The sequence below is a fragment of the Adiantum capillus-veneris genome, chromosome 28, assembly GCF_014529385.1.
Source record: "Adiantum capillus-veneris isolate H3 chromosome 28, ASM1452938v2, whole genome shotgun sequence".
NCBI classification, from domain to species: domain Eukaryota; kingdom Viridiplantae; phylum Streptophyta; class Polypodiopsida; order Polypodiales; family Pteridaceae; genus Adiantum; species Adiantum capillus-veneris.
Genome location: NC_140958.1, coordinates 62,704,355 through 62,730,209, shown reverse-complemented (window position 1 = coordinate 62,730,209; position 25,855 = coordinate 62,704,355). Strand labels below are relative to the sequence as shown.

General features: G+C 46.4%; 1 protein-coding gene across 3 annotated transcripts in view; it reads right to left on the bottom strand.

Annotated features, from left to right (window-relative positions):
• LOC147420559 (uncharacterized) overlaps positions 1 to 25,855 on the bottom strand; it is a 126,314-nt gene that overhangs the window by 26,586 nt on the left and 73,873 nt on the right. For 2 of the 3 annotated variants that reach the window (XM_086503935.1, XM_086503937.1), the window contains 5 exons: positions 25,060 to 25,846; positions 24,160 to 24,934; positions 23,885 to 23,955; positions 12,238 to 12,313; positions 11,964 to 12,100 (listed from right to left, as the gene is read on the bottom strand). In XM_086503935.1, the coding sequence (XP_086360061.1) occupies positions 11,964 to 12,100; positions 12,238 to 12,313; positions 23,885 to 23,955; positions 24,160 to 24,934; positions 25,060 to 25,846 (1,846 nt within the window). The remainder of the gene's footprint in view (positions 1 to 11,963; positions 12,101 to 12,237; positions 12,314 to 23,884; positions 23,956 to 24,159; positions 24,935 to 25,059; positions 25,847 to 25,855) is intronic. The other variant, XM_086503936.1, reaches the window with a different exon arrangement.

The window sequence follows — 25,855 nt, the reverse complement described above, 5'->3', positions numbered from 1 at the left end:
TACTGAGAGCTGACAGTATTCTGCTGGATGACTTTATGAAATGGAATTCCTGATTATGATACTGATTTGTTCTTGACTTCTTGTGAGTGCAGGAACTGATAGCCGAAATGACTGCAGCATTTTGGTCTGATTGATCTCGAATAGACATGGTTGCAATAGGGGTTAGTCAATCGGACATCGATGAGGTCCCGATTGGACCTAGATGTGATTGCTAGCTACATTGCCGATAAATCATGGTCTAAGATCCGAATGAATGTTGAATGTCATGTGATGTCCTGTGATGTCTGGTGATGTCCTGTGATGTCATGTGATGTGACTGTCGATTTTGTACATGTGCTAGATGTGTGTTCCTAGTACGTAGGTACTAACAGTCAGTGTCTGCTAAGACGGTTTATGGCTTTTGTCGGTTTTGCAGGCGTAATCGCGGTCGATTACAATGCTTTCAAGAGGGGGGTATGTCACAAAGTGATGACGTGGCGGACAGCAAAAACCCTAATTTCTGCCAGAAACCCTAAAATTCCTGCAAACCCTAATTTTTGCCAAAAACCCTAAATTCCGAAAATCGCGGAGGCGGATTATTTTTTTATTTTTTTTTTAAAAAAAATTTTTTTTTTTTTTTGGAAAATGATGAGCGACGCGAATTTTGCTTTTGCTTTTTTTTATAAAAAAAAAAGAGAAAAGACTCTCTAAGAGAGAGAGAGAACTGATGCTTTAGATTTTAAAAGCTTTTGGGGCTCTGCTTTTGGGCATCCCTTGTAACCTTTAAATTAGTGGTGAGGGCCTCACTTCTCAGGGCATCTGGACGCAGAGTCTGAGAGTGAAACCCTAACCGCTCTCTTGTACTTTGATGATTGATTAATACAAAAAGAAATACCGAAAGGGGCGCCAGTCTTTGGGGCCAATATCTCTAGGCACGGACTCCGCCGGGCCAGTGCAAATCTATTGTGATCTGTGAATTGTTTTGAAGTGGTTATTTGGTGCTGTCGCGGTTGATTCTTGACTTGGAGTGTCCAAGTTTGTTACACTTCATAAGTTCTTCAAATTAGTCCGTTCAGTTTCTCTTGTCCACTCAGCCATTTCTCTTCCAGATGATCATGCCATGTTATCACTTTATGACATTTGCCCCTCTTGGAAGAATTGTAATCGCCCTCAATTACGTCTGCAAAAACCGACATAAGCCAAAAACTAGTCCAGTAGACACTGACTCTAAGTACAGACACACTAGACAACACATATCCAGCACTTGCACAAAGATGACAGTTACTGAACATTCATATCACATTCACGTCACTACTTCCGTCGAGATCTTGGATAAGAATCATGATCAATCAACAACGTATTTAGCAATCACATCTAGATTTATCAGTGATCTCCACAAATGTCTCGATTGACTAAATCTTGTTACTATCATGTCCATCTCATCTCTTCGGAAAAAACAAGACCAAAATGCTGCATTCATTTGGTCTTTCAAACATGCACTCAGACACTACTCACATGAAAGAGCACATGTAGCAGATTCCTTTTGGGAATTCCTAGTTCCAAGTACTTCTTCATAAAGTCATCTAGCAAAATGCTGTCAGCCTCATCTATATCCCTAAAATCCAAAGGAAGTCGGTGACTTTATTCCATTCAGGTAATCTGTGACAAAGGAGCGGAGTAACTGTAACAGACTTAGACACGCCAAGTCGTAAGTATGGCTCGACACACGAGACAATCACTTAAGATACTTCACAACTTAATCACAATTTAAAGTAGATTCGACACTGCCCAGCATAGTTCTGTGCCCAGAGGTATTGGCCCCAAAATTTGGCGCCCCTTTCGGTATTTATTTTCATATTAATTTCCCGTGGGCCCTCTCTGCTCAGATGCTCGTCAGCAAACTGAGGGGAGAAGTGGCCTTGGGGTCATATTTAAAGGCCCACATCATATCACATAAAATCCATCCAGATCTAGGACCGTGATTCTTGGCAACGTATTTAGCAAGTATCTCTTCGCCCAGTTCTATTTCAGTCTATCAGTCGTTGTCATTCTTGTGCCTCTTTGGGGCACCACGCGGATATATGTCCTTGTTCCCCACAATCAAAACACTTTCCCGTCTTGAGGTATTCTTCTTTCTGTTTCTCTGTCAGTCGAGGACGTGTATCTTTCTTTCTTCTGCTTGTCATTATTTGTCGAATCTTGTTCGGTCCTTAGTGTCAAAGATTAATCTGTTGTATAAGTCAAGTTACCTCAATGCATGGCAACCCTTGCTTTGCATGTCTCATTAGTTGTTGTATAGACTCAGATTTCAGTAGTAAGCACTAATCTCGTATCTCTTTGGGAAGTCCACAACAAAATCGCTCGATTTACTGCTTAAAACTTACGTTTTCAAAGAATGAGGCAGGAAGAATAACATCCCAAAATCTCTCGCAACAAGTATCCAGAGTATCTGCCTTGGCCATCCGAATATGATTTCAGGCGGTACTCACGTCACGTTCGTACTCTTGAGTAAGCTACGAGGAAATAAAAAGTCTCTTGAACTTTAGCCACTTTGACAGTGCTTCTTTTTGTACCAGAAGAGTGGACCACCATGTCCGTGCAATTCCTTTCAAATAGGATGTTGCCCTTCTAATCTTGGAGTGCTCTAAATAGCTCCCTCCAGAAAAAGCTATGTCAAACGATTGAATAAAAGTGAGGGCCTTGTGCCCATCTCAAAAACCTGAAAAGCTATCAAATTTTATCGATTGTCTAACTCTTCAAAAGAGGAAGAGTTGTCGGAACTGTCAGAAGAGGATGAGGACGAATTGGATACACCATCGAAGCGTACACGCTTCTTGGCTTTTCGTGCATTTGCAAAAGAAGACTGTCGACCCAAATAACCAGGGTAATCTGTTCCCTTGCTACGTCTCTTTGGAGGCTTTGTGGTCTTCAATATTTGATTGACTCGTCGTGTAACAGACTTGGACACTCCAAGTCAAGAATCAACCGTGACAGCACCAAATAACCACTTCAAAACAATTCACAAATCACAATAGATTTGCACTGGCCCGGCGGAGTTCCGTGCCTAGAGATATTGGCCCCAAAGACTGGCGCCCCTTTTGGTATTTCTTTTTATATTAATCAGATCAAAGTAGAAGAGAGTGGCTAGGGTTTCACTCTCAGACTCTGCGTCCAGATGCTCTGAGAAGTGAGGCCCTCACCACTAACTTAAAGGTTACAAGGGATGCCCAAAAGCAGAGCCCCAAAAGCTTTTAAAATAAAAAGCATCAGTTCTCTCTCTCTCTTAGAGAGTCTTTTCTCTTTTTTTATTAAAAAAAAAGCAAAATTCGTGTCGCTCATCATTTTTATTAAAAAAAACAAAATTGTTCTTTCAGTCTCTGCGATTTTCGGAAATTAGGGTTTTTGGCAAAAATTAGGGTTTGCAGGAATTTTAGGGTTTCTGGTAGAAATTAGGGTTTCCGCTGTCCGCCACGTCATCACTTTGTGACACGTCGTTCTATCACATCATCAAGTTCATCTTTAGTGTACATCCGCAAGAAAGGTGGTTTCTTCAATGCGGACTTCAATGGTGAATCGATGGCCGTAGGCCATTGGAAATGCATCTCATCAATCGGGTGCCGGGTCCAAAATTTCGCCTAATGGGGATCATTCGAATACTGTAGCATCTGCTTAGCATAAGCATCAACCTGCGGTTGACGTTGCATCTCCATTCATTCATACTCCGTAGCCGTGAAGGCCCGTACTCTTGTTCTGATTGCCCATTTGAATTTCCCGTACTTTCACCCGATCCGTAATTGTCGGGTGGGTTCGTCTGATTCTTGCAGGATTCGTCATTTGAATCCATGTGTAATCTGGGGTTCTTTATGGCTTATGCCTTGTAAGACAGAGCGATGCGCACCTGATGTGTCACAAACTGCTGACGTGTCAAGTCATTGAAGAACGGAGCCAGCTTGCAGATCCTGGCCGAGAGGCCTAAACCCTAAGTGAAGAAGCACAAGCAACATAAGAAGTTTTACCAACTTGCAAAGTCTTGCCGAGAGGCCTGGTTTTAAAGAGAAGTTCTCGCCAACTTATGGGACCCCGTCCAATGGGGCCCAAGTGACACAAAGAATAAAGTTGGACCTACATACACTCACGCGTAAAGGTTGATGACGTGGCAGCTATACGGACGGTACGGAGTTCCGCAATTTGCACTGACTTTGTTGACGTGGCATACTGTACGGATTTTGCGTTTTGCGCAACATGCTGATGTGGCAAGTGTACGGATTCCTAAAGTTACGCTCGCTGATTTTCAGCATGTGTTTTTGGACCAGATGATTTTGAGTTTGATTGCTTTTCATGCAAATGCTTTTCAAGGCCAAGGGCCTTTAAATATGTGCAAAGGACTTATTCTCGGGCACTCTTTGTCACAAACTATTGACGTGTCAAAGCCCTGAAGAATGGAACCAACTTACAGATGCCGGCCGAGGGGCCTAAACCCTAAGAAGAACAAGTAGCAAAAGAAGAAGTCCTACCAACTTATGGGGACCCTCTCCGATGGGGCCCCAATGACAAAGGGATTAAAATAAAGCAGGACTCACACACACACGCGCGCGCGCAAAACTGATGACATGGCAGTTGTACGGACGCTCCACGTTTTGCGTTGATTGATGACGTGGCAGTTGTACGAAATTCCGCAGATTGCGCTTGCAGCTTTTTGGCATTGCTTTTGGGACCAGAAGCTTTTGAGTTTTGAAGGCTTTTCATGTAAACTGCTTTTTGGGCCTAGGGCCTTTAAATATGTGTTAAGGGCTCATTCTCTGGCATGCTTCCTGGAGAAGGTGCAGAGTCTGGAGTACCGGCTTGTACAGTGTTGATGCAATATAAAGAAATACCAAAAGGGGCGTCAAGGTTTGGGGCCAATACTCTCTGGGGTGGAAATTCCGCCACTCCATCTCACGTGTCGTCTCTCTCTCTCTCAGTTGAGTTGTTATTGAAGTGCTAAAAGTCTGTTCAGTTTGTTCTTTTTCTATTGGCACGTTGTGTCCGTCTTGTGACACTCTTCCGGGTGAACGTACAGAGCGTGAGTACCGACATTGTACTGAGTTCAAGTAATACAAAGAAATACCGAAAGGGGCGCCAAGGTTTGGGGCCAGTACTCTCTGGGGTGGAATTCCGCCACTCCGTGTCGCGTGTGCTCTTTCTACTTCAGTTCAGTTGTTGTTGAAGTGATACAAATCTGTTCACTCTATTCTTTTCCGTTGGCACGTGGGTGCCCGTCTCGTGACACGATGCACGATGAAGTAAGGGTGGGAGAGGCTAATAAGAGCAGGGTCGGGACACCAAGATTCTTCAATAAATTTTTTGTGAAATCCCTTAGCGTTGTCTTGCTCCATCTCCTCTTTGGTAGGATCGGTGCGCTTTCAGAAAAGCACACGCCTGAAGCTTTGATACCACTTGTAACCGACTTGGGCACCCCAAGTCGTAAATAATAAATATGGCACAACACACGAGAGAATCACTTAAAATACTTCACAACTTTATCCCAATTAAAGTAGAGTCGACGCCGCCCGGCGTAGTTCCATGCCCAGAGGTATTGGCCCCAAAATCTGGCATCCCTTTCAGTATTTATTTTTATATTAATATTAATGAATCAACAGTTACAATTTCCCGCGGGCCCTCTCTGCTCAGAAGCAAACCGAGGGGAGAAGTGGCCTTGGATTCATACTTAAAGGCCCTTAGCCATTCAAACTCAAAAGCAGTACATGAAAAGCCACAACTTAAAAGCTACTGGCCCAAAAGCAGCCAGCGAAAATCACAGAACTCCGTACAGCCTGCCACGTGGCATGTCAGCGCAAAACACGGGATCGTATTGTTGCCACGTCAGCCAACCAACGCAATCTACAGAAATCTGTACGGTTGTCCACATCAGCATGTCAGTGGGTTTTTCAGGAGCGTCCGTACACTTCTGCCACATCATCAAGACTGCCACATCATCAGTTTGTGACAGTAACTCTCCTCCCGTGCAGTCCCACCTGCACCAGATTCTACCTGTTGATCTTCGAGAATTCTCGAAATAGTCGAAGCTAGACCGAAAGCGTAAAGATAAAAGTTCCACTATCCAAGGAGTATCTGCTAGAATCCCCTCGTTCTTTTCCACTTTAGGTTGCTCGTCAAGCTCCTTGTCCAATGACACCTCACCTTTAAAAGGTTTTCAATAGACTCACATGAAATGCAGTGTGAATCTTCCAAGTATCTGGTAACTTCAATCTGAAGAATGCATCATTCATCTTCTCTTGAATCAGGAAAGGGCCATAGTATCGCATACTTAGCTTTGGAAACAAGCACTTCTTACCCTTTCATTTCCGTAGCAAGCCTTCTCAAACCATAAAAGCACCCTCTCATTCTCCTTCAGCTGCAAGTCACGTCGATGCTTGTCCACTGCCTTCTTATGCCTTGCTTGAGAATTCTCAAGAGCCTCGCGCACCTTGGCAAAAGAAGTATCCAGATCTAGATCATACTGATCTACTTCAAAAATCTTATCTTGGGTGCGTAGAATAGGTGGAACCTTCTCAAACCCTCGATGATCTGTAATGGCACCTTTCCCGTATGAGTCATGTCGATGCTTGTCCACTGCCTTCTTATGCCTTGCTTGAGAATTCTCAAGAGCCTCGCGCACCTTGGCAAAAGAAGTATGCAGATCTAGATCATACTGATCTACTTCAAAAATCTTACCCTGGGTGCGTAGAATAGGTGGAACCTTCTCAGCACCCTCGATGATCTGTAATGGCACCTTTCCCGTATGCACTGTGTTGTTGTAGGCAAACTCCACCACGGGCAAATACTTTTCCCACTGAGCCTTTTCATCCGAAATATAGGACTTAAACAAGTCCCAAACCACTGAATTGGCTATCTCAGATTGCCCCTCTGTCAAAAACTGCAACCGCTTGCCAATGTTCTCCCACATTTCTTTCCAGAACAAACTAGTGAATCGGGGATCTCTGTCCGAAACAATGGACTCAGGCATACCATATCAGAAAATCTGTGAGACAAACAATTTAGCCAAAGAATCAGATTTAATTGTCGTCGATCAAAGATGTCTGCAAAATCTGGATCTATCACGCACCAATCTACCATATCCTCGGAGCTGTGGTGATGAGCTGCCGAAATAGCCAAAACCTAAGGCTTACGAGAGAGTGCATCCGTCACCACACTCTTCTGTCCCGGATCATGCAAAATCTAAAAGTGAAATTGTAACCAAGTGTCTACCCACTGCATCTGCTAGTCCGAAAGCTGTGTTGGAGACAAGAAATAGTGCAAACTCTGATGATCCGTGAACACTGCCAAATTGGCTCCACGTAGAAAGTGTCGCCACTGAGTAAGAACATGGATGACTGTCAAAAGCTCCTTTTCATAAATATGTGCAACCCGTTCTGATCTGGAAAACGTTCGGCTCTCATAAGCTCAAATTGCGACCCTAATGTACCTTAAATGGCTTTTGCAAGACTGGCAAAGCCAATACTGGGCCAATCCTCAACTTCTCCTTGAGAGTGTTGAAGGTTGCAATCTTAAATGGTCGCCGAAAGCCACGGCTCGGAAGCTAAAACGCTCCGAGCAGACGTCGACAACCTGTAGGCCCCAAAATTGGCGCCCCTTTCGGTATTTCTTTATACTTTAAGAGGGTAATTTACAAAGTAGAGTCCTGGGAATTCTTTACCTATATCCAGCTAGATACCACCTATTTTGGTAGAATTTCAACAGCATAATAGCCCCAAAACTTGCCCGAAACCAATTCCCTTGCTGAACTTGCTTCCACTGCCATTAACCCTCTGATTCCTGCCCAAAAACAGTAAATTCAGCATGCTCTATTTATTGGTCTTTGCCCTATTTTCAGCCCTAAACAGTCCCTGAACTGCCCTCTAGCAATGGGGCACTATTCCCAAGGGTTCTAATGTCCGTATGGCTGAAAAACAGTCAAAATACAGCGCATAACCGGCACTAAAATCGCACCTGTATGGTGAGGTTATCACCCTCACCGGTGCCTGCTTTTGGAGCAGCAGTCAACTACTCTTGTTCTTGCTCAGGGAGGCTCTTGCCCCAGCAAAAATGCATGAAACCACAAAGCTGTACATGAGTCAAATAAAGAGCCCTCTTGTGGGGCATCACATTACTGCGCATAGGGAAGAGAGAGAGCAGTGTGGGGTGTGCAAGACATGACTTCTAGCACCACACTGTACATGAGAGGGAAAGCTTGCAGTCAATAGCTCTTAACCTGTGGCAAGCTGCAAATGAAGCTCCTCTCAGCTTAAAATTCAGCCCCCGCTTTTTTGCAAGAGGAAAGTGCACCAAATTGTGCCACTTGGCACGTTTACAAGCAATTTCCCGTTTCGGGGTTGCCGCTTAAAAATCTCCCGACCGGTTGCCCAGTTGACTTTGCAGCAGAGTACTAAAATGTTCCCCTTGTCATTCCGAAAGTAATGACGCAAACAGATTTCATGGTCCAAAATAGCAGTTCCCTAATTTTTAGGAGATGCTTCCGTTGGGCTCCCAATGGTCTTCTGATCATCTATCCCCATTGGGACCTCATCCAAAAATGCAATGTGGCCCAGCTGTTGGGTACTTTCCTTTGGTGATCCCACCTTGGCTTTATGCCTTTATTGAGTCCACTTCCTAGTAACCACCAACTTGCTAAGTGCGACGGGGGGACTTACATGATCTTGAACTGAGCCTAGACATCCTCTTACTATACAAATTCCAGTGCCCCGTCTGCGGGTGAAACTATCGTTTACATTGGCCATACAATGTCGGACCATTTGCAACTTCAAAAAGAGGGTCTCAAAAATAAAACAAAAATCATTGGAAAGAAACCAACTAAGGTTAGCAATTGCCACGTCCTCGTGACATAGTTAACAATTGCCATGTCCTCGTGTTGACAGCCGTCTCCCACGTGATCTCCCCTCCTCAATAATGGCTCTGAGGGGAGATCACGTGCCAATGTGTGGCCACTCATGATAGTGTCGTAGTTCCCAGGCTCCATAGGGTCTCCTGATTTGAAGATAGATACTCCAAGTATTAGGTAGGCCCTCGCACGTGGCACGGTTTCATCACTTCTAGAAGCTCTACAAGCAGATCTATGGCATATATAAAATGTTCTGCTACTAGGCCATCGTGATCATAGGCTCTCCTGGTCCTCATCCTGTCAATGGCTTTCTTTACCATCTCAACGGTAAATTACCATCTCAACGGTAAAGTTACCATCTCAGCGGTAAAAAACGCACATGTGTGTGGGCATGTCTCTGGCGGATCGGGAAGCGGTGGCTGCCTCGAGACTCTGTCAACAGATGATGCATACTGACCCCATGCCTCCATAGAAGTGATGACTGGTGGGGGAGAATGCCCATGGAAGAGTCGCCATGCCTCGCCTGAATCTTGGCTCAAAAACAACTGGTATAAATCCTGCTCTAGTGTATAGAGAGAGAGAGAGAGAGAGAGAGAGAGAGAGAGAGAGAGAGAGAGAGAGAGAGAGATGAAATGTTATATTAACTTCTTCAAAAGGCCAAAATGACCTATGAGACCAAAGCGTTACAATGTGGTGGATATGATACAACGTCAGAGTAGCAAAATGAAATGAAATGAAATGACAAAAGGATGAAATATAAATATTATGAAATCCTATGCTGGTAGGTGTGAAATAAGCAGCTAGCCAGGGATAGCTAAACCACAAGTCACAAGAGATCAATATTGGTCGCTGGCAGATCTCATCAATCTCTTCCATGGTCAGCAGTCTGATCGGGCGTCGTGCATGTCGCGCCAAAGTGATCCGGATCCTTTGATGTAGCCTCCGTCTCGATGCTGTGTAGTCTTCCGCATTCGTGGGCGTTTGGATCTCCCCAATTCAGTCGCTCGGTCGATCGGTGTGCCTTTGGTGTGAGGCAACAAGATCTGCTGTGGTAGTAGCTCCTCCAAGTGTCCAGTGTATGCTCTAAAGAAGTTTGTGATGTGTCTCTGTGACTGGCTAACCTCTCCGCTCAGCAGGTTCTCTCTGTGTCTACGCAGCTCCAGCAGAAACAAACCCAAGCATCTCTGATCCTTGTACCTCATGACTTTGGAGAGTGGTCCAAAGCCCTCTCTGAACAAGCAGTGGAAGCGGCCTCGTATCTCGTAGTAGACGGGGCAGTGGCATGTGTAGTGTAACTCTATCTTAGGCTCCATGTCACACAGGGGGCATGTCTTGGCCTCTGCTGGTGCTCCGTTGTATCTACCAGTCTCGATCCGCAGCTGGTGTGAAGACGTGCGTATCTGGCCAATAGCGCACCGTACTCCATGAGACAAGTGGGTGTCCATGTATCTGGGCCTTGTCACAAAACCGTCCGCCGTAAGCTCGAGAAGATGTTCTCTGTAGAAAAACATCTTCGTGCCCACCTCCTGTGTTGGCTGTATTCATGTCCTCCTAGTGTCTAGCTGAATCAGGTCCTGGCGGATGAGCCTGGTGATCTTGGACTGTGTAAGAGTCATGGAGGGTGCGTCCAGTGAGTACTGGAAGAGAGAGAGAGAGAGAGAGAGAGAGAGAGAGAGAGAGATGAAATGAAATGTTATATTAACGTCTTCAGAAGGCCAGAATGACCTATGAGACCAGAAAGTTACAATGTGGTGGATCTGATACAAAGTCAGAGTAACAAAAATGACAAAATAAAATGACTGAATAAAATGCTATGGAATCTGAAACAGCTAAGTGTGATCTAAGGAGATAGGTGGGATAGCTAAATCACAGATCACAAAAGATCCAGCATCGGTCGCTGGCGGATCTCATCAATCTCCTCCATGGTCAATAGCCTGACCAGGTGTCGTGCATGCTGGGCCAAAGTGATCCAAATCCTCTCATGCAACCTCCGTCAATGATGTGTAGTCCTCCGCAGTCGTGGGCGTGTCTGGATCTCCCTAGCTCGGTCGCTCGGTCGATCAGTGTGCCTCCGGTGTGAGGCAGCGAGCTCTCCTGTGGTAGTAGCTCCTCCGGGTGTCCAGTGTCTGCTCTAAAGAAGTCTGTGATCCGTCTCTGAGACTGGCTGACCTCTCCTCTCATCAGGCTCTCTCTGTGTCTGTGCAGCTCGAGCAAAAACAGACCCAAGCATCTCTGATCCTCGTACCGCATGACTCTGGAGAGTGGTCCGAAGCCCTCTCTGAACAAGCAGTGGAAGCGGCCGCATATCTCGTAATAGACGGGGCAGTGGCATGTGTAGTGCAACTCTGTCTCAGGCTCCAGGTCACATAGGAGACATGTCCTGGCCTCTGTTGGTACTTTGCTGTATCTCCCAGTCTCGATCCGCAGCTCGTGTGAAGATGTGCGTATCTGGCCAATAGCACATCATATCCCATGAGACAAGTGGGTGTCCATGTATCTAGGTCTCGTCACAAAACCGTCCTCCGTAAGCTAGAGAAGATGCTCTCTGTAGAAAGCCATCTTCGTGCCCAGCTCCTGTGCTGGCTGTATCCATGTCCTCCTGATGTCTAGCTGAGTCGAGAGAGAGAAGCTGAGGGCTGATAGAAGTGCAATCACCTACAGACAGTGCCTCACTAACACATATTAAATGTCCAAGATTCCTCCCAATGTGTTGTAGCAAATACTCTTGAAGCATCCCAAGAAATGTACCTATAATTGTAAGACCCTCTCCAGCAGAGCAGTGATCTATGATAAGGAATACCCTTTTGTAATCTCTTTCGCATATTTTCCTGGGAAAGAGATTTTTGGAGGATCCAACAACAAGGACTAGTGTAGAATCACCTAAGTGTGACACTGCTGTCACTGCCAACACCTTAAACATGCTTTCCAGCTATACAACACTACAAGAATCAAAATTAAACCTACAACAAGGTAGAAAAACTAGCAAGCAGACAAAACACTCATAAATCAGACAACAGACATTAAACTCCTGCAAGAGCTAAACAGCATAATCAAAGGGCTTAAAGTTCACACCACCTTTCTGGCGACAAATTACAATAAAGCTTACCTCTGAGATGCCAGGGTTGAGAATTACAATCCCCATGACTCTTCGATAAAGCGATTTCCTCAAATTATCATTTTCTTTACCACTTGCCTCAAGCCAGGGTAATATAGGCACCATCTCTACTGCATCAAATTCTCCTGCTGTCCATTAAAAAAATTTCCAAATAAGTTTCTTTCAGTATATCATACTGCGCCAGGTAAAGGAAAAAAATCATTACTAACTCCAGATCCATACAACACCTATTGAACTTCTCTATGTTCAATGAACTATGTCAAACCTGGCCTTGATAAATGCAAGAAGAAACGCTCATTGTGTGGAGGCGATATAAGTCGAGTGTGGTCAAAAGCCATTACCTGCATGACATAACCTTTTTCCATGTTAACTTTGATAAATATGTTACATTAAAACCCTTTTTGGATCAGCTTACAAACGTCAATCATACCCCTCCTTAAAAGTATTCACACCTATACAAAAAGATATACATATGCATATGTTTACATGTATACTATTATACACTATCGATACGTGTATGTTTACATATCCATATGTGTTTGCATATAGTATATGTGTACATGTGTGTGTGTGTGTGTGTGTGCGTGTGTGTGTGTGTGTGTGTGTGTGTGTGTGTGTGTGAGAGAGAAATGAAATGAAATGAAATGAAATGTTATATTAACGTCTTCAAAAGGACATAATGACCTATGAGACCTGAAAGTTACAAAGTGGTGGATCTGATACACAGTCAGAGTAACAAAATAACCTAACAACAGTACAAAACAAAGATATATACTATGGGGTCCTAAGTAGGTAGGTCGGCGTGAGACAAGCAATAACTATGCAAAAAATGGGCGGCTTGTTGGGATAGCAGAATCACAAGAAATCTAGCATCGGTCGTTGGCGAATCTCATCAATTTCCTCCATGGTTAGTAGTCTAACCGGGCGTCGTGCATGCCTGGGCAGTGTGCTTCGAAATTTCTGTCGTAGCCTCCGTCGATGCTGTGTAGTTCTTCGCAGTCGCGGGCGCCTGGATTTCCCCAGTTCAATCGCTCGGTCAATCAGTGTGCCTCTGGTGTGAGACGAGGGGGAGCTCCGCTATGGGAGTGGCTCTCGTGGCTGTCCCGTGTCTGCTCTGAAGAAGTCTGTGATCCGCCTTTGAGACTGGCTAGCCTCGCCATTCATCAAGCTATCTCTGTGTCTGCGTAGCTGGAGTAAGAACAAACCCAGACATCTCTAGTCTTCGTATCCCATGACTCTTGAGAGTGGTCCAAAACCCTCTCTGAACAAGCAATGGAAGCGGCCTCGTATCTCGTAGTAGACGGAGCAGCGGCATGTATAGTGTAGCTCTGTCTCCAGTTCCATGTTACACAAGGGGCATGTCCTGTCCTCTGCTGGTACTCTGCTGTATCTCCCAATCTCAATCTGCAACTGGTGAGAAGATGTGCGTAACTGGCCAATAGCACATCGTATCCCATGAGACAAGTGGGTATCCATGTATCTGGGTCTCGCCACAAAACCATCTTCCGTAAGCTGGAGAAGGTGGTCTCTGTAGAAATCCATCTTCGTGCCCAATTCCTGGGCTGGTTGTATCCATGTCCTCCTGGTGTCTAGCTGGGTCAGGTCTTGGCGGATGAGCTTGGTGATCTCTGACTGTGTAACAGTGAGAGATGGTGCATCCAATGAGTAATGGAATGGTGGCAGCCTGTCTATGCTGAACCCATGTGCCTGAAACCATGATGTCATCTCCCCATACCAGCATGTTGCATCTCCTTGTATGGCTAACTGTCGAGAGGATTCAAGTGAAATGCGAGCATATCCGTCTCTAGGAAGTCCCCATGTGCGGTTTATGAAGGAGACTGATCTGGTGAGTGCCTCCACCACAAGTGGGGGGGCCACTAGCTCTGCTCGGATAATGGCCCGTGGTACTGATGCCTTGGCTCTAATGAGCCGAGATCATAGAGACGAGAGGTTTCTCCATGTTCCCCCATCCGTCTGAGCGACCCAGCCTCCCGTGGTGATCCAGTGAAGGTCCCCATATCTCGGTTCCATAGAGCAATGCTGAAGCCACCAAGGTGTCAAAGAGCCATAGCTTCGTCCGGGGTTCCTAAAACTGAACCTGCGAACACATCCTCTCCAATCTACCCAATGCTGCGTGGGCTATAGTAAGTCTGGTCTCCACTGCTCTTCTGAGTGAGAATGCAGGTCTGCTAAAAACCACTCCGAGGTAAGTGTAAGCGTCTGTGTACTCCACAGTCTCCTGGCCGTATGTGAATGTAGGTGCTGACCTCCTGATCCACTGTGGGGTGGTATTAAACACCATAACCTTGGTTTTACCCAAGTTGACTGACAAACCACTTTCGTGGGCAAACGTATGCAAAGCATCCAATTGACGTTGCATTCCCTCTGGGGATTCGGAGATCAACACTATGTCATCAGCATATAACAAAAGTGGGATCCATGTCCCTGCCAACTGAGCACCTTTATCCCCATCGCTGTCAATGTAGTCAGAAACCTCATCCACATACATACCGAAAAGAGTAGGAGAGAGCGGGCAGCCCTGCTTCACTCCAATAGTGGAGTGAACCGGTGTAGAAAGTCCCTCCGGAGTGCGTACATGCTCTACTACTGATCTGTACAATGCCATGATCCCCCGAATGAGTTCTGTGGGTACTCACATTTCCTGTAATCTGCACATCAGTCTAGCTCTGGGTACCGTGTCGAAAGCTTTGCGGAAGTCCACAAAGCTACAATAGATTCGTCTCCCATGAGATCTGCCTTCCTCGATCTCGATGATGGCCTTGAGTGTTAGGATATGGTCAAGAGTAGAGAAGCCTCTCCTGAATCCTGTCTGCCCAGTTGCACGTATTCCTTCCCTCTCTGCCCATCTACTCAGTTGTTGCTCAAGAATGGATGCATACAACCGTGCCAGTGTGTGCCCAATCATAATAGTGCGATAATTCCCAGGCTCCATGGGGTCTCCTGATTTGAAGATAGGTACTATCGTAGATAGGCTCCAAGTGTCCGGTAGGCCCTCACACATGGCACGGTTAAACATAACTGCTAGAAGCTCAGCTAGTAGGTCTTTGGCATGCATGAAATGCTCAGCGACTTGTCCCTCATGATCATATGCTCTCCCAATCTTCATCTTGTCAATAGCTTTCTTCACCATTTCAGCGGTGAAAAAGACACATGCGTGTGGGCATGGATCGGGGGGGTTGGGGAGGGGCGGCTGTCCAGGTACTTTGTACAAAGATGATGCGTACTGACCCCAGGTCTCTGTGGAGGAAATAGCGGGGGGGGGGGGGGGGGGGGGGGGGGGCTGCTCATGAAAGAGTCGCCACGCCTCACGCGAGTCCTGGCTCAAGAATAGCTGATACAGATCCTCCTCGAGTCGAGCCAGAAAAGCCCTCTTCTTCCGCCGCACCAGGCGTCGGAAGTCAATCTGTGACTGTCTGTGAGTGACGTCCCCCAACAGCACCTTCCTCTGAAGTTTGGTTCTAGTCTGGCGGCACTCCTCATCGTACCAGCTGTTCTGAGGCATGCTCCCTGATCGACGGTTCTGCTCAGGTTGGGTGTGTGGGTATGTCTCTGCTGCTGCCTCATGTAATGTATGTGTCAGTATAGTAGTTAGCTCCTCCAGAGGTCGCCCCGGGTTCTCAGTGCATAGGCGTGTGTAGATTCCGTACATGTATACAGAATCCGTCTCCCGTGTGAATGTGTAGCAAGTAGGGGCTGCTACTCGTGGCCTGTGTGCTACACTGAACTGGAAGGAGATGGTCATTGACACCAGAGCATGATCCACTGCCACCCCGACCGGTCTGGGCCCAACTGTGAGATCCTGGATACTAGAGATGAGATTCGGTTGTGCCATGACATAGTCCACCGTGCTGGCTCCATGTCTGTGTGGGAAGCATGTAAAACCTCTCGCAGCAGGAAATCTCTGTAGGCAGTTCAAGATGGCCAATCCATGTGCAGTGCCCATGTCTATCAGGTGTCACCCATACTCAGTATATTCCATATCGTGTGATAGTCTGGGAAGGCCCGTCTCTACCACATCTAGCTCTCTTAGCATCTCCTCTGAAGTATCATAAAACACTGCTTGGTGATGGGCAGTCCTAGCATTGAAGTCCCCGAGGATGATAATGTCACCGTCCCTAGAGAACTCCCATATGTCATCATCCAAAATAGAGAAAGGGGACTGTCCTCTGGGTGGTGCATAAACTAATGTACTCGGGGGAAAGTAACAAATAGCTAGATAGAGGTATCTGCTTGTCTCTGCTTTCAGTCTCACCCACATGTACCTAGCCTGCTCGTCCCTGCGGGCTATATGTATTAGTGGTTGCAGATCCTCTCTAAATAACACTGCCACTCCTCCCAAGCCCCGTCCTCTGTGCTCTGAGCGTGTCTCCTGTCTGTAGGCTGTCTCCCATCTGTATCCACTGATGTGAGGCATGGATTGCCCAGGGGCCTGGTGTGTCTCAGAGTAGAAGATGATGTCTCTTCCAATAAAGCTATCCTCAAAAGCACCCACATCAAGACGCATAGATCCATTGCAGTTCCAGGCAGCTACTTTAAGTGTGGTCCCATAAGTCTCGCACCGTATGTGGAGCGTCGCTCAAGTATTACCACTTTTCCGTCTCGGTAAAAAGCGATCTTGCCTTTTCCCCTTGCCGCTCTAATCTCCGGCATTACTTCTTGCATATGAGCGATCTGCGAGAGGGTAAGATCATCCCCGAGAAAGATGCCAGTCTCTTTAAGAGTTGGTCTTTTCTTCAAGAATGACTTCTTTGCTTCCATGGAGGGAAAACGGAGGATGAGTGCTCTTTCTTTTGAGGTTTCTCCACTGCCTCCATTTTTCTTTATGTTGCCCACTCTCCATGCCCTTGTGTGTGTCGGCTCCTGAATCCCCATCAAGGTTGTGAGTTCTTTTACTTCTTTATCCACATTGCCTTTGTCTTTAAGACTGCAAATTCTCACATGTAAAGCGCGCACCCTTCTCCTCTGCTCCTCCTCTAGTGTCTGGTTAATGATGTTGTTGGGTGTGGACGTGGGCGTTATCTCCTTGTCTTTTCCTTTCTTGGCCACCTTGATCCATTTCTCGGCTTCGTCCGCCTTCAGTTGGGTTTTGGTAAGAACATCCACCCAAGAAGTCGTCATTTCTTTGTGTTGTTCTTCTCCCTCTTTGATGGCCCGTACTTGTTCCTTGATCGTGTTGATTTCTTCGATTACTGAGGGTTGCAGTTCGCCCTCTTCCAGTGTGTTTCTTGATCGGGCTTCGGCGAGTTCTTTCTTGAGTGACGCGATCTCTTCCTCTTGGGTCGTCACTCGGTCTTCCAGCGTGCTTATCTTGCTCTCTTGGATCAGCACACGTCCTTCGAGCATGTTTATTGTGTCCCAGAGATTGCGGTTCATCTTGGTAATGGTCTCCGTCATTTCCTCTTTGCATTTTTGAATGGCATCCTCTAGGGGGTCGGCTTTATCGTTCGTCTTCCTCATGCTTGATCGCCGTCCGCAAGGGGGTTAGATGTACGTGTGCACCCACCCTAGCAGCAGGCGCGGCAGTTGGGCGTGTGGAGGAGTCGTCCGCAAGGGAGTCGCTAGATGCACGTGTGCACCCACACTAGCGGCGGTCTCGGCGAGTGGTGGAGCGCGAGGCGGTACGGCCCGGGGGAGATAGCGGTAGTTACATATTGGAGAGAGAGGGGGGGGGGGGGGGGGGGGGGGGGGGGGGGGGGGGGGGGGGGGGGGGGGGGGGGGGGGGGGGGGGGGGGGGGGGGGGGGGGGGGGGGGGGGGGGGGGGGGGGGGGGGGGGGGGTGGGGGGGGGGGGGGGGGGGGGGGGGGGGGGGGGGGGGGGGGGGGGGGGGGGGGGGGGGGTGGGGGGGGGGGGGGGGGGGGGGGTATGGTAGATAGAGTGGGGGGAAGGGGGCGGGCGGAAAATATAAAAATTAAAGAAAAAAAAAATTATATATATATATATATATATATATATATAAAATTTACTCCCTACGCGTAGAGGATGGACATCCTACGCGTGAAAGAAAAAAAGGGGGGGAAGGGGAGGGAGAGACAATCTACGCGTAGGAGAGGGGGGGAGACATATTACGCGTAAAAGTTGGGGGGCTAGGGCAGCGTGCGGGGGGGGGGGGAGAGCGCATGAGCGGGTGCACAGCAGGGCGCCACGGGGGTGCAGCGCGCGAGCAGCGCAGGGCAGCGGGCGCGAGGGTGCAGGGAAGGGCGGGCGCAAGGGTGCAGCGCAGGCAGGGCAGCGGGGGGGCAGGGCAGCGGGGGCACGGGCGCAGGGCAGGGCTCCTTGATGCCATTATGCTGTCGCACACTACTGCCGCCTCCTGCTCGCGGACCGACTGCTTCTCCACGCCTGTCTTCTGGTGCCGCCTATGCCTCCTCTCAAGTCCGCTGTAACTTCTCATCGTCTTTATTGCTTGCCATGGCAACGGACCCCCCCCCCCCCCCCCCCCCCCCCCCCCCCCCCCCCCCTCTCCCACCTTCTTTTTCGTCTTGCACTGTTTGTCAGGCTGTCTGTGTGCCGTGAACGTTCTTCTTTGTCTGCTTATCAAGGTTTTATGCGCTTTCACTGTTTTCTGCTGCTTGTTATTTTCTTATGCTTGTGGTTTCCTTTGTCTTTGTATTTGTTTCTTTGTTTTTGCTTGTTCCCTGTGTGGTTTCCATGTGTGGGGTGTGTGATATTGTTGTTTGGCTGCTTGTTCAATTGCATGTTTCTTGTTGTTTGCTTCTTCATTTGCTGGATACCTTTGCGAGTGTGGTTTTGGGATGGTTCAGTGGGTTGTTGGGGGTGGTTGTAGCCTCGTCCTTGGCTTTGCACCCATTATGTTTATTTTTATAGGTCGAAGAGAGTCATAGACCTGTTGATAGCTGCTAGGGATGGTTAGAGCCTATCTCTATCCCGGAATTTGATGCAAAGTGGAATGCGATGGTGATGCCGATTTTGCTAGTGTGCACCTGTTGGCCTTGGAGATCTAGAAGCTGATATTTGAGAATCTTTGGTGGAGCTTTCTGCCTCTTTGTTGCAAGTTTCGAGTCGCTTGTTTCTACTTCAGCTCTCTGTTACTAGTCCTTTCCTGTAACTTTGCATCCTTGGTGGTTTTATGCCTATGGCTTGTTGCAATCGTTTACTACCAACTCCGTCATCTTGTGTTGCCTAAAAGCTTATGTAATGCTAACTTGGTAACGTAATACAAAAGAGTCAAGCCATCCTTTTGTTGCAAAAAACATATGCGTGCACTTGTGTGTGTGCGCACGTGTGTTCTCCATTGGTCTAGATGACCACAACAGATGGGCAATACGTTGCAATCTCAGAGCATACACTGAAGTAGAGCCTTTCTGCACACATTGGCCGTGGCCTATCTAGTATCCACGAAAAGCATAGAATCTCCATACAATTGGTATATATTGTGGTGATGATGTGGTTGTTGGGGATGATATGGTTCTTCCTTTTCCCACGGCTGTTCAAAAATGATAACTGGGGATGCATCATTGGCCAATATGGCGTCGGAGTGTGTAGTGGAAGAGAGCTAGATAGGCAATGCCATGCGAGAGAACATAACAGAGACAGATGGTGAAGCCAACAACTCAATAATTACAAACGGCGATGCAATACAACGGATACTCAATGAAAAGACATTGGCGACACTTATAAAGTGTCAGAGGAAGGTTAGGCCAAACCACCACCAAAAATCCATAAATGGGAAAAAGATAGAAAAATGGGTAAAATGCCTAGTGCAAACTCAATATGTGCATAGAATTCCTATTAGGAGGTGAAAGGATGGCCAACCCACAACCAAGGGCATGTGCACGAGTCGAAGCCTAGTAGAAGGGGTGATAGCATCTAGAAGATGAATAAAAGGCCCTGTGCAAACTCAATATGTGCCCAGAATTCTTATCAAGAGGTGAAAGGGTGGCCAACCCACAACCAAGGGCATGTGCACGAGTGAGCCTTTAAGAAGGAGTGAGCATCTGGAAGGTGAACATAAAGCTCTAACACCCCCCGTACACCCCCCCAACCCCACCCACCCCACCCCCAAACCAAAAGATGTTGAGAAGTTGTGGAGGACAAATGCCGAAGTCATGGAAAATTTGGAGAACCAAAATGAGCAGCAAGCCCAACGCCAAGTGAAGATGACCATAGTGGAGGTAATCGAACATGGAAGCTGTAGAAAATGGGCAAAAAACAATTTAAGTGATGGAAGCCCGTCGGCTAAGGTGAAGCAGGCGGAGTGAGGTGGAGAAGAGGTACCACCCTAAAGCTAATGTCCCAAAACGAGCACCACGTGCCAATAGAAAAGAACAGATTGTCACAAAAGGAGCACCACGTGCCAATAGAAAAGAACAGACTGAACAGACTTTTAGCACTTCAATAACAACTGAACTGAGAGAGAGAGAGAGAGACGACATGCGACACGGAGTGGCGGAATTCAACCCCAGAGAGTATTGGCCCCAAACCTTGGCGCCCCTTTTGGTATTTCTTTATATTGCATCAACACAGTACAAGCCGGTACTCCAGACTCTGCACCTTCTCCGGGAAGCATGCCAAAGAATGAGCCCTAGCCTTATATTTAAAGGCCCTAGGCCCCAAAAGCAGTTTTACATGAAAAGCCTTCAAACTCAAAAGCTTCTGGTCCAAAAGCAATGCCAAAAAGCTGTCAACGTCAATCATGGAATTCCGTACAGCAGTCAACGCAAAACGCAGAAACCCGTACAGCCTGCCACATCATCATGTCAGCGCAATTTTTGAAAATCTGCCACGTCATCAATTTGCGCAAGTCTTTTGTGTGTGTGTGAGAGTCCAGCTTTATTTGAATCCTGTATGTCACATGGGGCCCCATCGGACGGGATCCCCATAAGTTGGTAGGACTTCTACTTCTGTTACTTGTTCTTCTTAGGGTTTAGGCCCATAGGCCGACATCTGTTAGTTGGCTCCATTCTTTAGGGCTTTGACACATCAACAGTTTGTGACATCTCCCCTTCTTGAAAGAGAGTAATCGTATGCGATTACAGCATATATGCAAAACAACTCAAGTTAGCTCAAAAATTTCTGAGGGTCATTCCGAGGGACATTTCGAGGGACAATCAGTTTGCTCTTTTTGTTAAGGAGTTAGCTTCTCCTTTCGGCTCTTTTGATTGAGGAGTTAGCTTCTCCTTTTGTCCAGATCGGAACTCTTCATATTCCGGTGTAGTAAAATTAGCCATCACACCCAGACCGCATTGATCCTCCACGGGTGTCTTGATGCACTAAAATTACATACGCAAGAAATCTCATCCAATTAGGAATATTCAGTGGTTGGCACATCACAATGCAACACAAATGCTGACATATGCATGTTACAAGACATAGAAACATAAAGTCGCCGATGAACACTCCTTCCACATAACCTAACAAGGTCCGGGCCGGGAGATATTCAACGACTCCCTCATCACTCCTCCTGCATAACCTAAAAAGGTCCAGGCCAGGAGATATAGAGGCCTTTTACAACCAAACGCCCCCCAAACCGCAGCCTGCGTCGTTTGGAGATGCTGAGAGTGACCACTGCTCAGACTTCCTAATACTCCTCCCGCATAACCATCCAGGTGCGGGCCGGAAGTCACAACAACAATTATTTTACAAGCATACAACCAAACGCTTCCCAGCCACATCGGCCTGCGTCGTACGGAGGTTTTCTAGCATAAACCGTCTACGTCGTTCCGCGGTTCAAACAATACCAAAACAACATTTCTCACTACTCCACTCGGGAGTAAAAATCAACAATCAATGAAAGCAGTAATAAAACCAGAGTCAAACATTTCAAATCGGCACCAAGACAGGTTCAAAACAGATACCATCCATTTCAAACAAATTTCAAACGGGAACACCAAACAAGTTCTCAAAAACAAAATTCAAACTTAAAAAGCAATCTCGACATCAATCGAGCTCGAAAAGTCGACCGACTTTCCATCCTGAAACCTTAGGTTCTTTCCATAAGGTTGTAGCCGAGCACAGCATGGTCCATCAGCTCTTGGACAGACAGTGTTCTTTAGCGGTGACAGTAGTCCCAAGATAGCAATCGTACTGGACCTCCAAGGTTATCAGCTCGAGAAGAGACGTCTACTGAGAGATGTCGAGAAATTTCAAGTTATAATCTGCTAGGATTTCCATGGCAAGCATTTCAGGTTATCCCACTCTACCAAAAGTTGCACTCCGAAGGAAGATGTCAGAAACCATACAACTTCGGGCAAAATTTTTCTTGAAAGCTTGCCAAGTACTTGGAGTATGCTGCTTGGTAGCTATCAACATCTGCATGGCACTGTCTCTGAGAAAAACAGCAACTCGAAACAAATCTTGGATCCTTCTCTTGTAAGTGATCTTTATGGCTTATGCCCTGTAAGACATGAGCGGTGAGGACAGGAGTGCGTCCGATGCACGATGAAGTAAGAGTGGGAGTGGCTAATAAGTCCGGGGTCGGAGCACGAAGCTAAAATTTCCAATGAACTTTTGAAAGTGCAATCTTGCTCTCTCTGCTCCTTGGTAGGACTGGTATGCTTTCAAAAAAGCACATGCCTAATGCTCTAATACCACTGTCACAAAACGAGCACCATGTGCCAATAGAAAAGAACAGACTGAATAGACTGGTATGCTTTCAAAAAAGCACATGCCTAATGCTCTAATACCACTGTCACAAAACGAGCACCATGTGCCAATAGAAAAGAACAGACTGAATAGACTTTTAGCACTTCAATAACAACTGAAGTGAGAGAGAGAGAGAGAGAGAGAGAGAGAGAGAGACGACACGCGACACGGAGTGGCGAAATTCCACCCCAGAGAGTATTGGCCCCAAACCTTGCGCCCCTTTCGGTATTTCTTTATATTGCATCAACACAGTACAAGCCGGTACTCCAGACTTTGCACCTTCTCCAGGAAGCACGCCAGAGAATGAGCCCTAGCCTCATATTTAAAGGCCCTAGGCCCCAAAAGCAGTTTTAAAGCATGGTAAAAATTACAGCATTTCCAAAAATGTATCCATTCTTGGAGAAACATTCTATAAAAGACTTGGGAGTGCAAATTGCCTCTAAAAGATAGATTTTTCTTTTGGCACGGCGCCAACTCACAGGTGCACTCCCTGTTGGGCCCTTCTAGCACGCTGGCACATTGCTGCTTCTTTATGTTGTAAATTGTTGGCGCCACTAACGTGCTAAGACGGTACCACTAGGCTCACATACTACACAGTGTTGCTCTCAAGCCCCATAGTTTCTTCATGAGGTCACACAACTGCTACAAATTCATTTCCCTTGTTACTGCCCCCAAAGAAAGTGTTTTCTCCTGGAGACCCACACGAAGAATAGCTCGACGGTCATCTCACTCTCGAAGAGCGGCAATGGAGATCTCTCCGCATTTCCTCTACTTTTTACTTGTTTCAAAGAAGATCTATCGGCTTCTATAAAATGTGATTGCCTCCCTGTGCCAGCTAGAGCTTCACGCCATTTTCTTTGCCTGGATTAGATTCTGGCCCCTCAAGACAGTTTGGAAACTAAGGATGGCTGCAATTTCTTAGCATTCTAGTTTGGATGGTAACACTTTCTTTTCAAGATCTTTGTACAGATCCCTATCCGACAACCTTGTCACCAAAGGTTTAGATAGACCTCAGTTTGATCTATTTCCACAGTGTTTCAATTGATGGCTAAACCTTTTCTTGGGCTCAGCAACATCGTACATTGAACGTTGATATATTTATTTTCAGATCATTTCAACTTAGACCTACATTACATTTTTGTCCCTTCATCTTACGATAAGCTTATTGGTTATGTATCAACATAGGGTATAAACATCATTTTAAGATGAGTTTGTAACTTTGTAACATACAAACGAAAAACAGAATGTTGTCACAGGTAACTGCCATCAAGTGAAATTGTCATCCCATACCTCTTTCGCATGTCCTGAATACAAGAGCTTTGCATACAACTCAGAAGCTGCTTCAGGATTATCATCCACTTCTGTCGAACAGCAAAACGAATTGCAGTTAGGAATGCATCAAGCCAGAATTCATAAGCAAAACAACTGTTTCCGTAGAGTATTAAGCAAGTAGAGTGTAAGAACTAGATGAGCAAATGACAAATGACTTCTTCTTTTACAGAAATAATTACACAATTAAACTTAAAATGTCATAAAATAACAAGGTTGTGATATGCAGCATTTACCAAGACATCTGACTAATTCCTCAAACCGTAATCCCTCTTCCCCGGCACTTGAAAGAGTGACACAAGCTTTTTTCAGTGCAAGCTCAAGATCAGAAGTCTTAACATAGCCCGCCCTATCCTCCAATGATATCGTTTCTGGATAGCCCTTGGACCCAGCAACATCACCACTGTCGATATCAAAAGACTCGCAGCTCAATATGTCCTCTGGTGCAGGAGGCACCGATTCCAGACAAGTGCTCGCCCTTGATGCATCTTTACATGTTGAAGGAGAAGCCTCACTCTGAAATGGAAACTCCACGCATGGCTGGACGCACGAATCCATGGCAAGCAGGCTCTCGAAAGGCATTGTTGCAGTACAAATTTTCACATCAATACCTGGAAAACCTCTTTCCCTACGATCGCCAAAACCACTTTTCTCAAACGTGCCTCCCACTCTCATTTTCACTGCCCCAGGTTCATCTTCAACATTGAAAGCATCTCGCTTACGCTTTCGTATGACCTCATCTTGATCCTTTTCACCAATTCCTTTCTCAGGTACGAAAGGTGCAATGGAGAGAGACCCTACTGACACAGCAGCAAAGAGACAAAAAAGCTCTCCCCATTCTAGCTCAGGCCTAAGGGTGACCCAATCTTGCTCTAGATATGGTTTCATGCTCTTAAGCCAATTCTCAAATTTCATTGATTCTTCAGCTGTTGTAGGACCAAAAGGAGAAAAAGCAGCATTTTGAAAAAACTTTGGAGAGAGCACAAACGCAAATCCAGACTCCCCCGAAGCCTAAAAACAAAAAAAAATCATAACGTGGTCGGTGACAAAGCATATATGACATCCAATCAGTAATAAAAGCATCATAGTGCATCACTGCATTTAACTAGGTGCAAGAGCTGAGAATGAGATCATACCACCATACCCTGATCCTTGAGAAACCTGAAAGCTGTAAAAATATCATTTTCTTTGCAACGGCGCAGTGCATGTACTAGTATTTCCGACACTTGAGACTCCGCAGCTGAGTTCAAAAAGACTAGCTTGATGAGCTCAACTGCCACTGCTGCCCCCAAAGAATTCCGCACAAGCTGAGTACTGGTAACATGGTTCAGCCTCAACGGCTTTTGCAGAGTTTTACGCAAGTGCTTGCGGTTTGGCCTTGCCCTTGCAGAAACTGCAGTCCTCATGCTTGGGACAAGTTCATTTGAATAATCATCAGTTTGCAAACAAGGACTACCACTATTTTGTGACTGAGCAGTTCTGCTATTGTCTGACAAATCAGAGATAATTGGGCCAATAACCTTCAGACTCCTCTTATCTAGAGACAGGCTTTCTGCTGTCTTCTTCGAGGAACTTGCCCGCCCTGCCTTTTTGCACAGAATTATGTCATTTACAGCTGCAGAGAGTATGGGGTCTTTGAAATCATCCCAGCCATAATCATTACAGCACAACAAAGGATCTTCATGTTCTGAAGCACCCTGAGCTGCCTTTGCTTTTGAGCAGAGAAACTTGGTGTATCGTGTTCCAAGAAGGTTGCAAAGTGCCACTATAGCTTTGCGAACAATGGGATTCATCTTTAGAAAAGCTACTCTTCGCCTACATGTTACCGGAGGAGCTGGAAGCCCTGGTATTGTGTTCCATTCCACACGATTGTATCTAGCACCCAGTAGTGCTCTTTGTCGAGTATAGCATGCAAGTACAACCCTGCAAACA